The sequence below is a fragment of the Ovis aries genome, chromosome 19 (genome assembly GCF_016772045.2).
Source record: "Ovis aries strain OAR_USU_Benz2616 breed Rambouillet chromosome 19, ARS-UI_Ramb_v3.0, whole genome shotgun sequence".
Taxonomy (NCBI): Eukaryota; Metazoa; Chordata; class Mammalia; order Artiodactyla; family Bovidae; genus Ovis; species Ovis aries.
In genome coordinates, this window is record NC_056072.1 from 45,117,670 (window position 1) to 45,133,269 (window position 15,600).

Here is a 15,600-nt window from a genome sequence, read left to right on the forward strand (position 1 = left end):
GTTTCAGAAATCTAACTCAAATTTTACCTGAGCAGAATTTTCCTTAAAATAAAAAAGTTCTTATTTTGATATCAGAAAGATTTCATCTGTTTGGAAAATATATCTACCAGAGTAATGTTTTTATTTCGACATAAAACTTAAGGGCAGTCAGGTACTCAAATCTCCCTGAATGGCTTGTGTCTGTGGCAGTGTGTTCTCTTGGGCGTGACTAAGACTCAGACAGCCCTGGGTGTCAGTGTGGGTCTTCTGTTTCAGAGCTGGGTCACCTTGGATGAGTCAACTGGCCTCTCTAAGCCTGGCTTTCCTCCCCACTACTCTGTAACCCATAGTCCTAGTTCAGATTGTACAGATGTGATGAGGACTAGGTGAGATTCTAACAGTGTTTTCTTTTTTTTCCTTTTTGAGAGTTGTGAGTTAAGTATTTGTGGCAAAATGAGGACTGTAGCCCAGGAGAACAGTACCTCAGATAGCTCTGAGAAACTCTAGCAATGTTTTTGAGTCTCTACTGACGGCCAAGAAATCGTTGGAAAAAACATGGAAGTAAATAATCACTTATATAATGAGCTTAATGCTTATTTTGTGTCAAGTTCTCATCGTGAGTTCAGCCTTATGTCCTCGAGGGTCTAGGTCCTGCCCCTCTCTGATCCTCTTGCTCACAAAAAGACTCTTCAGAAATCAAGGAAGGTTATTTGACATCAGATGGGAAAGCCAAGCAAAGAGGGTTGATCCAAGAGTTTGGTTCTGTGTCTTCCTCTTCCTCATACAAGGGTTTGGGTTTTGGTGCCTGAACCTCATTCTTCTGGAATTGCTCTTGGAAATCCCTGATACCACCATGAACTTGAGCACTGAGGTCCATGACAACCTTGTGGTACTAACTTTGGTTAACAAGCTGAAAGCTGCGGTTGACTGTCTTTCCCAAATACTGTTATGCACAACCTCTCTTCACAAATGCAATTTTGAATACCTTGTGTATGTTGAGTCCAATACACATAGGAGCACTTCTTCTGTGTATTGCTTCTTTTTTTCAATTTTTTAAATTTTTTAAAATAATTTATGGGATTTATTAATCTATGTTACAAAACTGATCCTTCAAAAAAAAAAAATAGCATTGGCAAAGCTCAGTGGTGCCTATCAGTAACTACTATTTTTGTTTCTGTTTTTTTCCAATTATAGGACATTTTATTTTTTAAATTTTTTTCTTTTTTTTTAATTTAAATTTTATTTTTTTACTTTACAATACTGTATTGGTTTTGCCATACATTGACATGAATCCACCACAGGTGTACATGAGTTCCCAATCCTGAACCCCCCTCCCACCTCCCTCCCCATATCATCTCTCTGGGTCATCCCAGTGCACCAGCCCCAGGCATCCTGTATCCTGTATCAAACCTAGGCTAGCGATTTGTTTCTTACATGATAGTATACATGTTTCAATGCCATTCTCCCAAATCATCCCACCCTCTCCCTCTCCCTCAGTGTGTATTGCTTCTTATTTCATTCTGTAGCATGCCTTGGCATGTACACTGATAGTCTTACTTTTTTTTTCTCTTTAATTGGGCAATTGCCTCACAGGAAAGAATAATTGAGCGTCTGAAAGAACAAAGGGAAAGAGATGATCGGGAAAGACTAGAAGAGATAGAATCATTCCGAAAAGAAAACAAAGACCTGAAAGAGAAGGTCAATGCTTTACAAGCTGAGCTGACGGAAAAAGAGGTGAGTCCAGAAAAACAAGTGCACACACGAGCGGTCCTCACCAACCCACATCCATGTGGCTCAGGCAGACTAGAGACTTAGTTTGAGGGACTGTGTGAAGACTTGGGGGATCTAGTTACCTTTGCTTTATAAAGCTCTCTGAATTTATAGAACAGTATTTACTGTGACTCCCTTCATCCGGTGATGCTCTGTGCATATCTTCTGTACTGTAATAACCACATATAAGGTAATCCGTTGAAAGTTTTCCTGCTGTCTTGCCATGTTCATATGGCTTGGAGGATCTCATGATCTCTTGTTTGAGATAACAAGAACAACAAAAGCCCTGACAGTAATAACAATAGCTCCAACTTACTGAGGGCCTGTTAGGTACTAATCCTTGTGTTGGGTGCTGTGCATTCATCTACAATTCTCAAACGAATCAGTCGACACCCCCAGGTTAGGAGATGTGGTACCATGCTGGGCCCATAGGAAAAGGTTGTGGCTGCTCAGTCTAAAACAGTATTTTAATGCTAGTGCAAACATGAATACAGAATACAAATCTCATCTGCATTTATAATGTCAAACAACCTGCTTTAAAGAAATTTCTTGTGTGGTGGCTATGAAAAGTATCCATGTACTGAGGGATACCTATAACCCCTTCAGCGTACTAAGCAGTGCTTTGGTGAAGTATGAGAAGCAGTAATGTGCACATTATTTTCTCCAGTCTCCAAAACCCTGAGATACATGCCATAGTCCACAATTTGACACTTCATTTTATTTGCAGAACATGTTTGTCTCCTTTATGACACGTTTGTTCTTTTGCCCTGTTGGATTGTATCCCAGCATAGTTGCTAATGTCCCAGCTCCAGAGCGTCACTTCAGCCCTTGGATTTTGGCAATTTTAAACCTGATGTGAAGTCAAGTGGGCCTTGGGAAGCATAACCATGAACAAATCTAGTGGAAGTGATGGAATTCTAGTTGAATTATTTCAAATCCTAAAATATGATGCTGTGAAAGTGCTCCACTCAGTATGCCAGCAAATTTGGAAAACTCAGCAGTGGTCACAGGACTGGAAAAGGTCAGTTTTCATTCCACTCCCAAAGAAAGGCAATGCCAATGAATGCTCAAACTACCACACAATTGCACTCATTTCACATGCTAGCAAAATAGTGCTTAAAATTCTCCAAGACAGGCTTCAACAGTATGTGAACTGTGAACTTCCAGATGTTCAAGCTGGTTTTAGAAAAAGCAGAGGAACCAGAGATCAAATTGCCAACATCCACTGGATCATCGAAAAGCAAGAGAGTTCCAGAAAAACATCTACTGCTGCTTTATTGACTATGCCAAAGCCTTTGACTGTGTAGATCAGGACAAACTGTAGAAAATTCTTCAAGAGATGGGAATACCAGACCACCTGACCTGCCTCCTGAATAATCTGTATGCAGGTCAAGAAGTAACAGAACAGGACACAGAACAACAGACTGGTTCCAAATAGGAAAAGGAGTACGTCAAGGCTGTATATTGTCACCCGGCTTATTTAACTTATATAGAGAGTACATCATGTGAAATGCCAGGCTGGATGAAGCACAAGCTGAAATCAAGATTGCCGGAAGAAATATCAATAACCTCAGATATGAGGATGACACCACCCTTCTGGCAGAAAGCAAAGAACTAAGAGCCTCTTGATGAAAGTGAAAGAGGAGAGTGACAAAGTTGCCTTAAAACTCAACATTCAGAAAACTAAGATCATGGCATCCGGTCCTATCACTTCATGGGAAATAGATGTGGAAACAATGGAAACAGTGACAGACTATATATTTTTTGGGCTCCAAAATCACTGTAGATGGTGACTGCAGCCATGAAATTAAAAGACGCTTGTTCCTTGGAAGAAAAGCTATCACCAATCCAGAGAGCATATTAAAAAGCAGAGACATTGCTTTGCCAACAAAGGTCCGTCTAGTCAAAGATATGGTTTTTCCAGTAGTCATGTATGGATGTGAATGTTGGACTGTAATGAAAGCTGAGTGCTGAAGAATTGATGCTTTTGACCTGTGGTGTTGGAGAAGACTCTTGAGAGTCCCTTGGACTGCAAGGAGATCTAACCAGTCCATCCTAAAGGAAATCAGTCCTGAATATTCATTGGAAAGACGGATGCTAAAGCCGAAACTCCAATACTTTGGCCATCTGATGCGAAAAACTGACTCATTTGAAAAGACCCTGATGCTGAGAAAGATTGAAGGCAGAAGGAGAATGGGACAACAGAGGATGAGGGTTGGATAGTATCACCAACTTGATGGACATGAGTTTGAGTAAGCTCCAGGAGTTGGTGATGGATAGGGAAGCCTGGTGTTCTGCAGTCCATGGGGTTGCAAAGAGTCAGACATGACTGAGTGACTGAACTGACCTGAAACAGTTAAAATACTGTCTAAATTAGGAGTCCAAGAAGGAAAGAATTGATCAGAAATAGGAATTTAGTGGAAGCTTAGAAGCAAAATTTATGTTTTCCAAAATTTAAGTTCACTAGTTTTTAGAGAAGAGGTTATTTTTTTATAAGATTATCATTCTTTGATATATAAATAATATAAGAGCTGCAGAGTCCATAGTTCCTATAGTTAGTATGAAAGAAAAGGCACTGAAGCTTCTGTCTCGTTTACAGTTTTCTTCACGGGTTCCAAATGTTATTCCTGTGTTTGCACCCTAAAAGCAATATGTATATTTATATGTGCTTCTAATTGAAAAGAGATTTTGATGACTTGGTAGAGTGTAAACTTTAAATGAAAATAATTTTGTAAACACTGGTTACATTGTATGAATTTCAGACAGGCACTTCTGTACACATTTATTGTTCCTGTATAATAATGTGCCTGCCACTGGGCTTAGTATGTCAGTCAAGCTTCCATCAGAAAAACAGAGCTGCATTAAGAAGTTTAATCATATTAAGAAATTTATTGCAGGAATTGACTTACATAGTTATGGGGGCTGGCTAAGGAAGTCCAAAATTCACACAGAATTCACACAGAAGGCAGGATGGGCTAGAAACTCTCAGACAGAAGCTAATGCTTTAGTTCACAGGAGGCGTTTCTTCTGCCTGAAGGAAACCTAGTTCTGCTTCTAAGACCATTCAGTTGATAGGATCAGGCCCACCCAGATTATGAAGAAGAATATTCTTTACTTAAAGTGAACTCATTGTAGATGTTAGTTACATCTTCAAAATATCTCTACAATAACACTTAGATTGGTGTTTGATTGAGTAACTGGAGACTATGGCCTGGCTAAGTTGACACAGAGAGCTATTAATATTACACCTGGCAATTTAAAATTTATAAAGGCAAGCAATTTTTGTTAGCAAGGAACTTATAATTTAGTTGGGGTGATCATAGTTTTCACCGTGACAAAGTATGTGGATTATACTGTGCTTAATTGCTCAGTCATGTCTGACTTTTTGTAACCACATCGACTGTAGCCCACTAGGTTCCTCTGTCCAAGGGATTCTCCAGGCAAGAATACCGGAGTGGGTTGCCATGCCCTCCTCCAGGGGATCTTCCCAATCCAGGGATCAAATCCAGGTCTTCCACATTGCAGGTAGATTCTTTACCATCTGAGCCACCAGGATTATAAGGTCCTTTATTATTTCTGTGGAAGTTACATGAAAACACCATTGAAATTGGAGTTGGAAACCTGGGTTTGAGACATATCTCCCATTAATGGCTTGAGAACCTTGCTGAAGACAAGGCCTCATGTGAGCTTCAGTTTCCTGACCTGAAAAATGAGAATGGCTAACCTGTCACTCAGAGAGTTGTTAGAACTTGGATTGCTTGCTGGGTGATTGTGGTGGTATTGTCATCAATATGGTTATTCCAGTGCTCATTATGCAGTAAAGTATTAGACCACATCATTAACTAAGAAACTGCTGTTTGCTTGGTGTCTTCCTAGGCATTGCAAATGGATATAAAATAAATGCATCATGTCTGGTTTTGGGTGGAACCTGAACATTTTAGTCACATAGTTAGATGTTGCTAACCATTCCATGTTTGCTGGTAGACATTGTCCTCCTAGGTAGCAAAGTTGTGTACTGTGATATATGCAAGTGTTATTTCTTTACCTTTTGGAATTTGTACTATACAGGGAACCTCTTGGTTTCTGGACAACTTGGGTAACCCCACGTCTGAGTTGGGGGGATTCATTATATTCCTGAATCTGGATTTACAAAGGCCTAAGACATAAAATGTGCTCTGAATTTTTGAATAAATTTACCTTTGATTCTATGAGAGATGTTTGAAATAACATTGGTCACTTTTCTGCTAAATAAATGGAATTTGATAAAGACTTACTTGGATTCTTCTTTTATACATGATTTGCCATTTGGGGGGAGAAAAGCATTAAAGTTGGTATTTTCTTTCATATTTTTCTCAGATGCTGTGCCACCTGACAGCAGTAAATGTAAACGGAAGGTTCAGGGTGTCTGTTTTGCCATGATGTGTAAAGACTACCTTGGGACTTAGATCATTAGCATAACTTTGAGACATGAAACATGCATTTACTGACCACACCATTTGGTCACATTTGACTCTACTGCAATTAGATCCTGGTTGCTTCTATAAACTGGCCAAGTTTAATTTCCTGGCCAGAGTCAACTATTGTTACCTAAGTAAGACTTATTTACCCTGTCTGTCTAATGCACACTTTATTGCTATGTATGGAGTCAGTGTATTAAAATTGAAGACATTGCTAGTAGAAATTGCACTGTTTTACTTACTGGTATTCTTTTCCTTTCAGTCTAGTTTAATTGACCTCAAGGAACATGCATCTTCATTAGCCTCAGCAGGGCTGAAAAGGGACTCCAAATTAAAATCTCTAGAAATAGCCATTGAACAAAAGAAAGAAGAATGTAGCAAATTGGAAGCACAGTTAAAAAAGGTAAGTGATATCTAAGGAAAAAACGTACTCGTTTTATAATGAATTGATAAAATAGGAAAGGAAGAGACATTTTTCAAAAAACAGAAACCCCGTATCTTTTGTCATCTGCTGATAAAAGGATTAATTAAGCAATCTTTATTCCTAAGAAGTCTGCATCAGATCTGTCTCTGAATATGAAAAGTTATCTTAGGTTTCCTGTCTGGGGAAAAAAAAAAAAAAAAAAGCAAAAAAAGCTTGAGAAATAGATGAAAATAGCAGTAGAAGTGAAAAATATTATAAAGATCAGCCATTACTCTCTGGACAAATCTCAACCATAAAGAAAGATAAATGTTTTACAGTAAATGTTTTCAATAAGTCAAAGAATCCAGGAGCCCTGTTATACATTGATAAACTTTTACTACTTTTCAGTAACGGATCAGTTTTGGGGGAGAGGGGACTTTGCAGAAGTTTACCCAACAGTGTTAAATTTCTAGAAGTTGGTGAAAATAGTCAAATCCTTGGAAGCAGTATGGATTGACTATTTATACTTGACCAGAAATGACCTTAATATTTAAGCAAGTTTATATGTTGAAGAAAACAGTAAAGAAAACAGGGTCTTGGCATTGCAGCATTAATATGTTTTCTCTGAACTGGACATTTTTGTGGAGTACATTTCCAGTCATGCATCCTTCCTTTGACTTTTTCCTTGTGTTGTTTGGTACGTCTGCATTCATTGTTCACGTAAAACTCATAACATTATGAGTTTAAGCATTTTGTTTCCCTTTGACAATTATAAACTTATTCAGAAGAGATGATAAGAATCTAAACAAACAAAACCATATAATAAAGTGTGACTATGTATAACTCATAGCACACTGAAATGGGGATTCATTTGCTAAAGTTATAAAAATATATGATATGGATAATAGGGATGTGAAAGCATCATATATCTGTGGAGAAATTATTCTGGATATTTAAAAACTTAATATACTATTTCATATGCATGATGCAATGTATAACTGAAATGTGATTATTCTGTGTTCACATCATCATAGAATTTTAGGAAACTGTCATGAGGTTCCACACTAATCAAGTCCCCTTAGTAATACAGAAAAAGATAAATATATGGATCAAATCTCTTTACAACAAAAGAGCAAAAAAATCTTTTTATTACAAAGTCCATTTCCAAATCTACTCATCATCTCACTTTTTAAAAGTGAAGTCTATTTAAGCAGAAATCTCAAGCAATGAATAGAGTTTAAATTGCCCCTTTGAGGGTGTTTAAATGGCGATTGACTTGGCTGTTTATGCATTGGGTGTATGATATATATTCTTGACACATATATGAATGTGTTCTGCAATATGTTATACATGCATATGCATATCAAGAAATGAACCTATGAATGGTACTTTTTATATAATGAACATGTTTGTGATCATAAAGCAGACTCCAAGATAACTCTGTAAGGGAATTTTGCTGGCTCCTTATGGTGGTCTTTGAGTCATCTCACCTCACTTGAAGTATGCTAGGTCCTGAAGGAGGACTCCCACTACACCTGGGCATGAAAACTGCTTTTCATCAACTCTGAGGAACCGTTATGGAGTCAAGGGCATTCCACATATTATGTCTTCAGATACATACTTGACCCCCTCCGTTTCAGTGTAAGGGATCTGTGGAACTGGAAAGCCTCTTAAAAGTAAGAGGTTCGTATACTGATGTTCATATATTGATGTTCCTAGTTTCCATGAACATGACTTAGCTAGTTTAATAGGTGAACATCTGTACAATTCAACTTAGTGTCTTTCAGCATAGTTTCAGCTAAGCTGCAGAGTCAGTGAAAGCATGTGATTTCCTTAGACTTTCAGATAGACACCATATACTGAAATTTGTAGCTCAAATCTGATAAATATTTTAGTATTATTCCTGACAACATTTTAGCATTCTGCCACATCACCAGGAATAAAGTAACAAATAGGGTTATCTTGCTATAAAGGACCTATTAAATTTATGAAAAGATAATTTATTTCTAAGTATATATTTGTCTTATATTATCTCCTACATGCATAGTACAGTAAGATTAAATAAGGTAATTATAATATAAATATTTTTATACCTAACCTGCAGTAATTATTTTGTTATTTTTGGCCCTCTACATCAACTAAATTCAAAAGTTTGAAATACTTTTTCTAGTAGCCTTTAATTTCTGCTAATAAATAATTCCGTAAAAACCTCAAGTACCCATCACCTTAAAAAGAATTGAAGTCTACATGAAATATTTGAAAATATAAGCCAAAAATTTGTGAATATACATATATACACATCATTTACTCATGGAAAAATAAGCAGCTATAAAAGCTTAAGGAGTGTCTGGGCCTCCTTTTAAATAGAAGGGTATGTGACTTGTGAATAAAATATAAAGGGTTACTAAATGAAAGCTGAAAACATAATAGTTTTATTATGTCATAAATAAACCATGAGTTCCCAGTGGAGTTTTGCTCAAGATTTGTGAGCGCTCAGGTATTTTTGCCATAAAATCTATACAACATTGGTGATGTGTTTAGCTGAACAGAAACCTTGTCTGCTAGTGACAGTGGAATCCAAATTGTGATTTAAGTCTGCAGTTGTCTTATAAACAATGCTAGAAATTGGTTAAGATGAGTTTTTAACAGAAAAGTTTGTGGAGGACATTCATACACGCTTTTAACTCTTTACTGCACTATGTCAATTTAAGACATTTCCAAATAGTTTGTGTTGAAAATGGTTACTAAAGGCAGAAAAGGAACTTCTTACACATTCCATCCCACCTCTTAAAAACAGCTCCACACACCTGGTCAGCCAGATTTCAAACTCAAGGCAGCTGCCAAAGTAAGGCCTGTGAGCACTGTGGCCCTTATAATCACCCCGTGTCTATAGAGAACTCTCTCTCATCATCAGGCAGCAAGGTTATCAGGATATATTTGTTCCTTCCCCATCTTTCCAGTTTTGTCAATGAACTCCAACTTTGTTGTTGGAGTTTCACTTGTAAGGAAATCTTTACTCATAGTAGTGAGTATTTAGTGTTCAATATGTAGACATAAATTTATCTTATATGACTAGAAATCATTTCAGAAGCAATAGAAATTCAGAATGCCATGATTTATGTTATTTAAGTCATTTTCCAATTAATAACATCTTTGAAGAAGGTATTTCTTAAAACCACAGTAAAATTATCATTTACTTCATCAAAGCTGAAGAAAAATAAATTCTTGCTCGTCAAAGGAATGTCTTGGCTTAAAGCTTACAGTGTCAAGCTTCTACCCCTTGACATTGAGTCCCAAATTAATGATGCAGGTATTTAAGATCTATAATTTGAGGATGCTATTTAAAATAATATTTAGTACCTTTAAATCCACAAACATTTATATCTTTTCCATAAAACAGAAGAGCATTACAGATTCTAAAGGACTTGGAACATAATAGGATAGACACTGAAAACTGTATTTTTTAATTACAAACTACTAGTAGGAACTGGTAATAGACAATGGGTAATACTGTATTTTGGTTCCCTTTAATCTTCCTACTGACTTAATTCTTTTCTTTTCCCATTTACTGTTAATCCTGTAATGTCTTGCTTACTGATATTTTGCTATTGCTAACCTGCTGTTTGCTAATCTATATTTTTCTAAAGTTAGACTGAATAGAAAAGTCAAGCTTGTGTTAATATAAAAGAAGAGCTATAAATTCAGTGATAAGATTTAATTAATCTTTTATTATTACCATCTTTGAAGTTCAGGTAATAAATTGCAGGCTTGGCCAAGAGCACTTCTTCTGATTCATTGCTAGAGGCCAGCACTTCATGTATCATCAAAAGTGGACAGCTTTCTTTATTTCATGGGTTATTTAACTTGAGAAAGGGAAAGTAACACAAACCTTAAATTTCTTATTCCAGCTATTCTTTTAAAGGAGCCAAAGTCAACATTTCTATTTCCCTAGAGCCTCTCACTTTCAGTGTGGAATGTTTAGAAACTGAAATTTCTTCTTTTTTAACCACCAGTTTGTCTGTGCAAATGCACTGAATTTGTTGAGCTAATGCTGTTTTTCTGGATCTTTCCTTCTTTCCCTGTCTGTGCTTCAATGCCTCCCCAACTTTGCAATGTAGCAAGCTGAGCAGTTGTTCAATCAGATGTACAACCCAGTAAGTCATTTCTGAAAGTTCCCGCTGTAACATATAAAAGCATGAGGATCCATTGAAAACATGTCACAGTGTGCCATATTGGGGAAGTTTTGAAATATTTATGAATCTCTTCCCATTTCCATTCTGTCAAAAGAAATGACCTGTTCAGAGGCCATTGCCATTTCTTTTGTCTGTGAAATTTAAAAATTAAGAACTCAAGGAAATATTGCCAGCTCTGGTATTACCTCTGTCTTAACTCTAAGGTGATAGAAAAACTTAGGTCAGGTGCAGATCTAGGCTCATGAAATCTTTGCCACATTCTTCAGAGTTATCTATGCCAAAAGGAAAAACATTTGTAAAATAGCAAACAGCTCAATGTATGTTATATTCAAGTGATAGAAGTTAAAATAGATTTAAATTTTAAAGTAGGGCTATGCCCTTTGAGATTGCTAAATGCCTAACATTATTATGGGTTTTGCAAGGGTTAAAAACCTGTTATTTGAAAACAATCTAAAATATACTCTCCTAATAACTGTAACAGTTTTGATTATAACTTAATGGTACAAAAACAAAAAACAGGTAGCTAATAAAAATATGTGTAAAATAGCCCAGATACCACTGCTAGTTTTTTGTTTGTTTGTTTGCTTTTTATCCTAATGACAGGTGTATATCTATATGAAGCAGTTTGTTTCTTTAACTTATTAAAAAGAAAGGGGATTTTGTCAACTCAGGTGACTTAATGGGAGAAATAATACATAAAGTGAATGGGATTTGTCATTTGGCAGATATGATCTGTGCTATCTTGCACTCTAATTACTTCTTGTTTATAAATTCCCATTATGGGAAAAAGGAATCGCAGGGATAAAGGAAATAATTTGCCCAATAACTTTTTGTTAAGTTATTCCTCCTAGTTGTATATAGCATGATACACAAGATGCTTGGGTGTATTTATTCAGATTCACCCTCCACCCTTCATCCTTGGAAACAAATTTTGCTTTAGGAAACAGAATTCTTCAAGCCTCATTGGAGCATCTTTATTAAACTCTGTACCCACATATGATTTTTAGCAGAGGAACAAAAATAATCCAAATTTCTTTTCTCTTAATATTTGAGTGGACATGTTAATAAGCAGGCTCAAGTGAGTGGAGATGTGAAGACAAATTAAAACTGGGATATCTTCATGCTTGAATATTAACTAACCCTGAAGAAAGTATGTGTTTTCTTTAGATCATTTTAAAGAGATGTAAAGTAACCACACTGAAATTATATCACACTTATTAGTTACGGACAGGAGAAAAACAAAGTATATCAGGTTTTGGGGTATATGGAGGGCAAGTGGGGAGGGCTTTGTTGCTGCAGCAGCTCTGATTTACCTAAACTCTGGTAGGAATTTACCATCCATGTCAGGATATGTAGGGCGAAAGAAACAGTTCTGTTAACCTGTAGACCATTTCCAGAAATAGTGATGACCTGATACTTCTGGATTTTGCCTTTCCTCTAACCCAGTGACGGGTCTTTAGGATGCAAAGGCAAACTTTTCAGTCCTTTAGGTGACCAAGTCAAAAGTCATGGACTAATTTTTTCTCCCTGAGTTAACTAAGCTCCCATTGTTTGGACATACTGGGAATATAGACAATTAAAATAGGTTATTATTCTTTTAAAAAATATATTTTACTGAAGTATACAGGATTTACAATGCTGTGTTAATTTCTACTCTAATAGTAACGTGATTCAGTTACACATACATATTCCTTTCCATTGTCTTCTCCGTTATGGTTTATCACAGGATATTGAAGATAGTCCCCTGTGCTATACAGGAGGATCTCGTTTATTCATTCTAGATGTAATAGTTTGCATCTGCTCATTCCAAGCTCACAGTCCATCCCTCCCTCCCTCTTTCCCCTTTTCTGGTTTGTAGATAAGTTCACTTGTGTCATATTTTATATGCTGCGTGTAAGTGATATCACATGGTATTTGTCCTCTTTCTGATTTACTTCGCTTAGTGTGATAATCTCTAGGTCCATCCATGTTGCTGAAAATGGCATTATTTCATTCTTTCCGTGGCTGAGTAGTAGTCCATTGTATGTTTGTGCCACATCTTCTTTACCCATTCATCTGTGGCTGGGCATTTAGGTTGTTTCCACATTTGGCTATTGTGAATAGTGCTGCTGTGAGCATAGGGGTGCGTGTAGCTTTTTGAGTTATAGTTTTGTCTGAATATCTGGCCAGGAGAGGGATTGCTCAATCATATGACAACTGCCTTTAGCTTTTTGAGAAACCTTTATACTGTTTTCTATAGTGTGCTGCTGCTGCTGCTGCTAAGTTGCATCAGTCGTGTCCAACTCTGTGCAACCCCATAGACGGCAGCCCACCAGGCTCCGCCATCCCTGGGATTCTCCAGGCAAGAACACTGGAGTGGGTTGCCATTTCCTTCTCCAATGCATGAAAGTGAAAAGTGAAAGGGAAGTCACTCAGTCGTGTCCGACTCTTAGTGACCCCATGGACACCCCATGCAACCCACCAGGCTCCTCTGTCCATGGGATTTTCCAGGCAAGAGTACTGGAGTAGGGTGCCATTGCCTTCTCTGATTCCATAGTGAATAGTTCAATATTTTAGCTCCTCTTGTCTGCAGATATTCTAAGGGTTCAGTTTGCTTTTTAGACTGATAGGTATGTAACATGATGAATTTTCTATCTTTTATAGAATTTTTTAAAAATTATCTTTTTTTCCAGTTATAAAAAGCAGATTAGGGCCACAGTGAAGAGTTTGCCAAAATATGGATGGATATAGCAGAAAATAAAAGTAATAAGACATCTTACTGTGCAGAAATAATAACTAAGAACATATAGGTTGTTCCCCACTCAGACATCATTTGATTGACTGTCAGTATTCTTTCATCTCCTGTCTCCTTTTCTACCTTTTTCCTTCTTTCTTTCTTCTCTCTCCTTTCTCTCCCTTTTCCTTCCTTCCTTCCCCCTTTTTCCTTTTTTCTTCCTTTTCTCTTTAGCTCCATTCTTTTCTTTTTCTTGTCTAATACTCCTTATTTTCACCAAATTGTCAAAGCTTTTATTGACTTTTATATCCTGTATTTCTTGCATATCATCAAAATTTTCTCATATATTCTTCCAAAACACCATTTTAATGGTTTTAACAATATTCTATTCTATGTGCTCATTCTCCAAACATTAATCATTTCTTTCTTCTATTTTTTTTCTTTGCCAGTATAAATAATAGTCCAAAGAGCATCTTTCCATATTAATTTCCCCACATTTGCATTTTTTTAGTAGAATAAAATGAGGGGCCAAGGACTTTTAAAAGCTCCGAGTAGTGCCTGATCTGTCACATGGTTCTTCCAGCTCTGAACAAAGGCATTCCGTCACATCTAGACCAACACACAGGAAAACTATCATTTTACATAACTGTGACACATGCATGGTGGAATATTTTTCTCACTTTAACTTTGCTATCATTAATTACTAATGTGGCTGAAGTTTTTAATTCATTTATTAGCTGTTTGTAGTTTTCTTCTGTAAATAATTTTAAGTGATTTAAACATTTGTTTTTGAGTTTTTTGTTTTGCTCATTGGACTGTATGAATTATTTTGTGCTTTATATGGAGGCTTTCTCAGATTTATGGCAAGATTTTATTTACTTCAAGTTTTTTCTATAGAAACCTATTTTTATGTTCTTGACCTGTATTTCCCTTTAGGATTTCCTCATTGCCTTGTGCTTAGAGATCATCCTTGAATTTCATTAATATTCACCTATATTAGGTTTTTTTAAAGTTACTTTTTATATCCATTTAACTACATCTATCTTTAGATTGTTTTGCTTCATGCTGAGTGGTAAGGTTCCATTGCTTGTGGGATCAGAATTTTATTTATCATGGTTTTATAATATTTTTGAAGATCTAGTGAAACAAATTCTATTCTACTTCTTTCTGCTTTTTATTCATTTTTTAAAATGTTCTTAACCTTTAATTTTCCATCATTCCAGGTAAACTTTAGGATCACCTTGCTAATTTAATAGCACAATTGTTGATTTTAACTTGATTTGTATTTAACATCCAAAATAGTTTTAGAATAATATTGTTCTGATATTTTTCTTCCAATTTATGAACTTGATACAGCTTTTATCTATTTCACTTATCTTTTATAGTTAAGTTTTTCATTTTCCTATTACAGGCCTAGGATATTTCTTTTTATGGATAGCCTAAGGCATTTCTATGTATATAATTTTTAAGTTACTGTTATGAGTTGTGTGTTTCTCCTTTTGTTTTCTAACCAGTTACTGGTACCTAAGAAATTTATTTTATTCTTATTTATTTTAAACATGGCCACCCTACAAAATTTGGTGAACTATAACTTGTTTTTGTTAAACAAGATTATTTTATAGTTAGTCCTATGTCCACCGGTGTAAACTAAAGTAGGAAAAATAAGAATTAAGCTTTGATATCTTCCTGGGAGCATTTGTATCTTCAGTTCAGTTCAGTTCAGTCACTCAGTCGTGTCCAACTCTTTGCAACCCCATAAATTGCAGCACGCCAGGCCTCCCTGTCCATCACCAACTCCCAGAGTTCAGTCAAACTCACGTCCATTGAATCGGTGATGCCATCCAGCCATCTCATCCTCTGTCGTCCCCTTTTCCTCCTGCCTCCAATCCCTCCCAGCATCAGAGTCTTTTCCAATGAGTCAGCTCTTCACATGAGGTGGCCAAAGTATTGGAGGTTCAGCTTTAGCATCATTCCTTCCAAGGAACACCCAGGGCTGATCTCCTTTAGAATGGACTGGTTGTTTCTTAGAGTAGAAATAAACTTTCTACTTTTAGAAACTTTTAACTTTTGTCACTTCATTTTGTT

At 36.4% G+C, this 15,600-nt stretch overlaps 1 protein-coding gene across 9 annotated transcripts in view; it reads left to right on the forward strand.

Annotated features, from left to right (window-relative positions):
* ERC2 (ELKS/RAB6-interacting/CAST family member 2) overlaps positions 1 to 15,600 on the forward strand; it is a 1,001,656-nt gene that overhangs the window by 473,497 nt on the left and 512,559 nt on the right. For 6 of the 9 annotated variants that reach the window (XM_060402360.1, XM_060402362.1, XM_060402361.1 and 3 more), the window contains 3 exons: positions 1,573 to 1,713; positions 6,469 to 6,609; positions 10,728 to 10,763. In XM_060402360.1, the coding sequence (XP_060258343.1) occupies positions 1,573 to 1,713; positions 6,469 to 6,609; positions 10,728 to 10,763 (318 nt within the window). The remainder of the gene's footprint in view (positions 1 to 1,572; positions 1,714 to 6,468; positions 6,610 to 10,727; positions 10,764 to 15,600) is intronic. The other 3 variants (XM_060402364.1, XM_060402366.1, XM_060402369.1) reach the window with 1 other exon arrangement.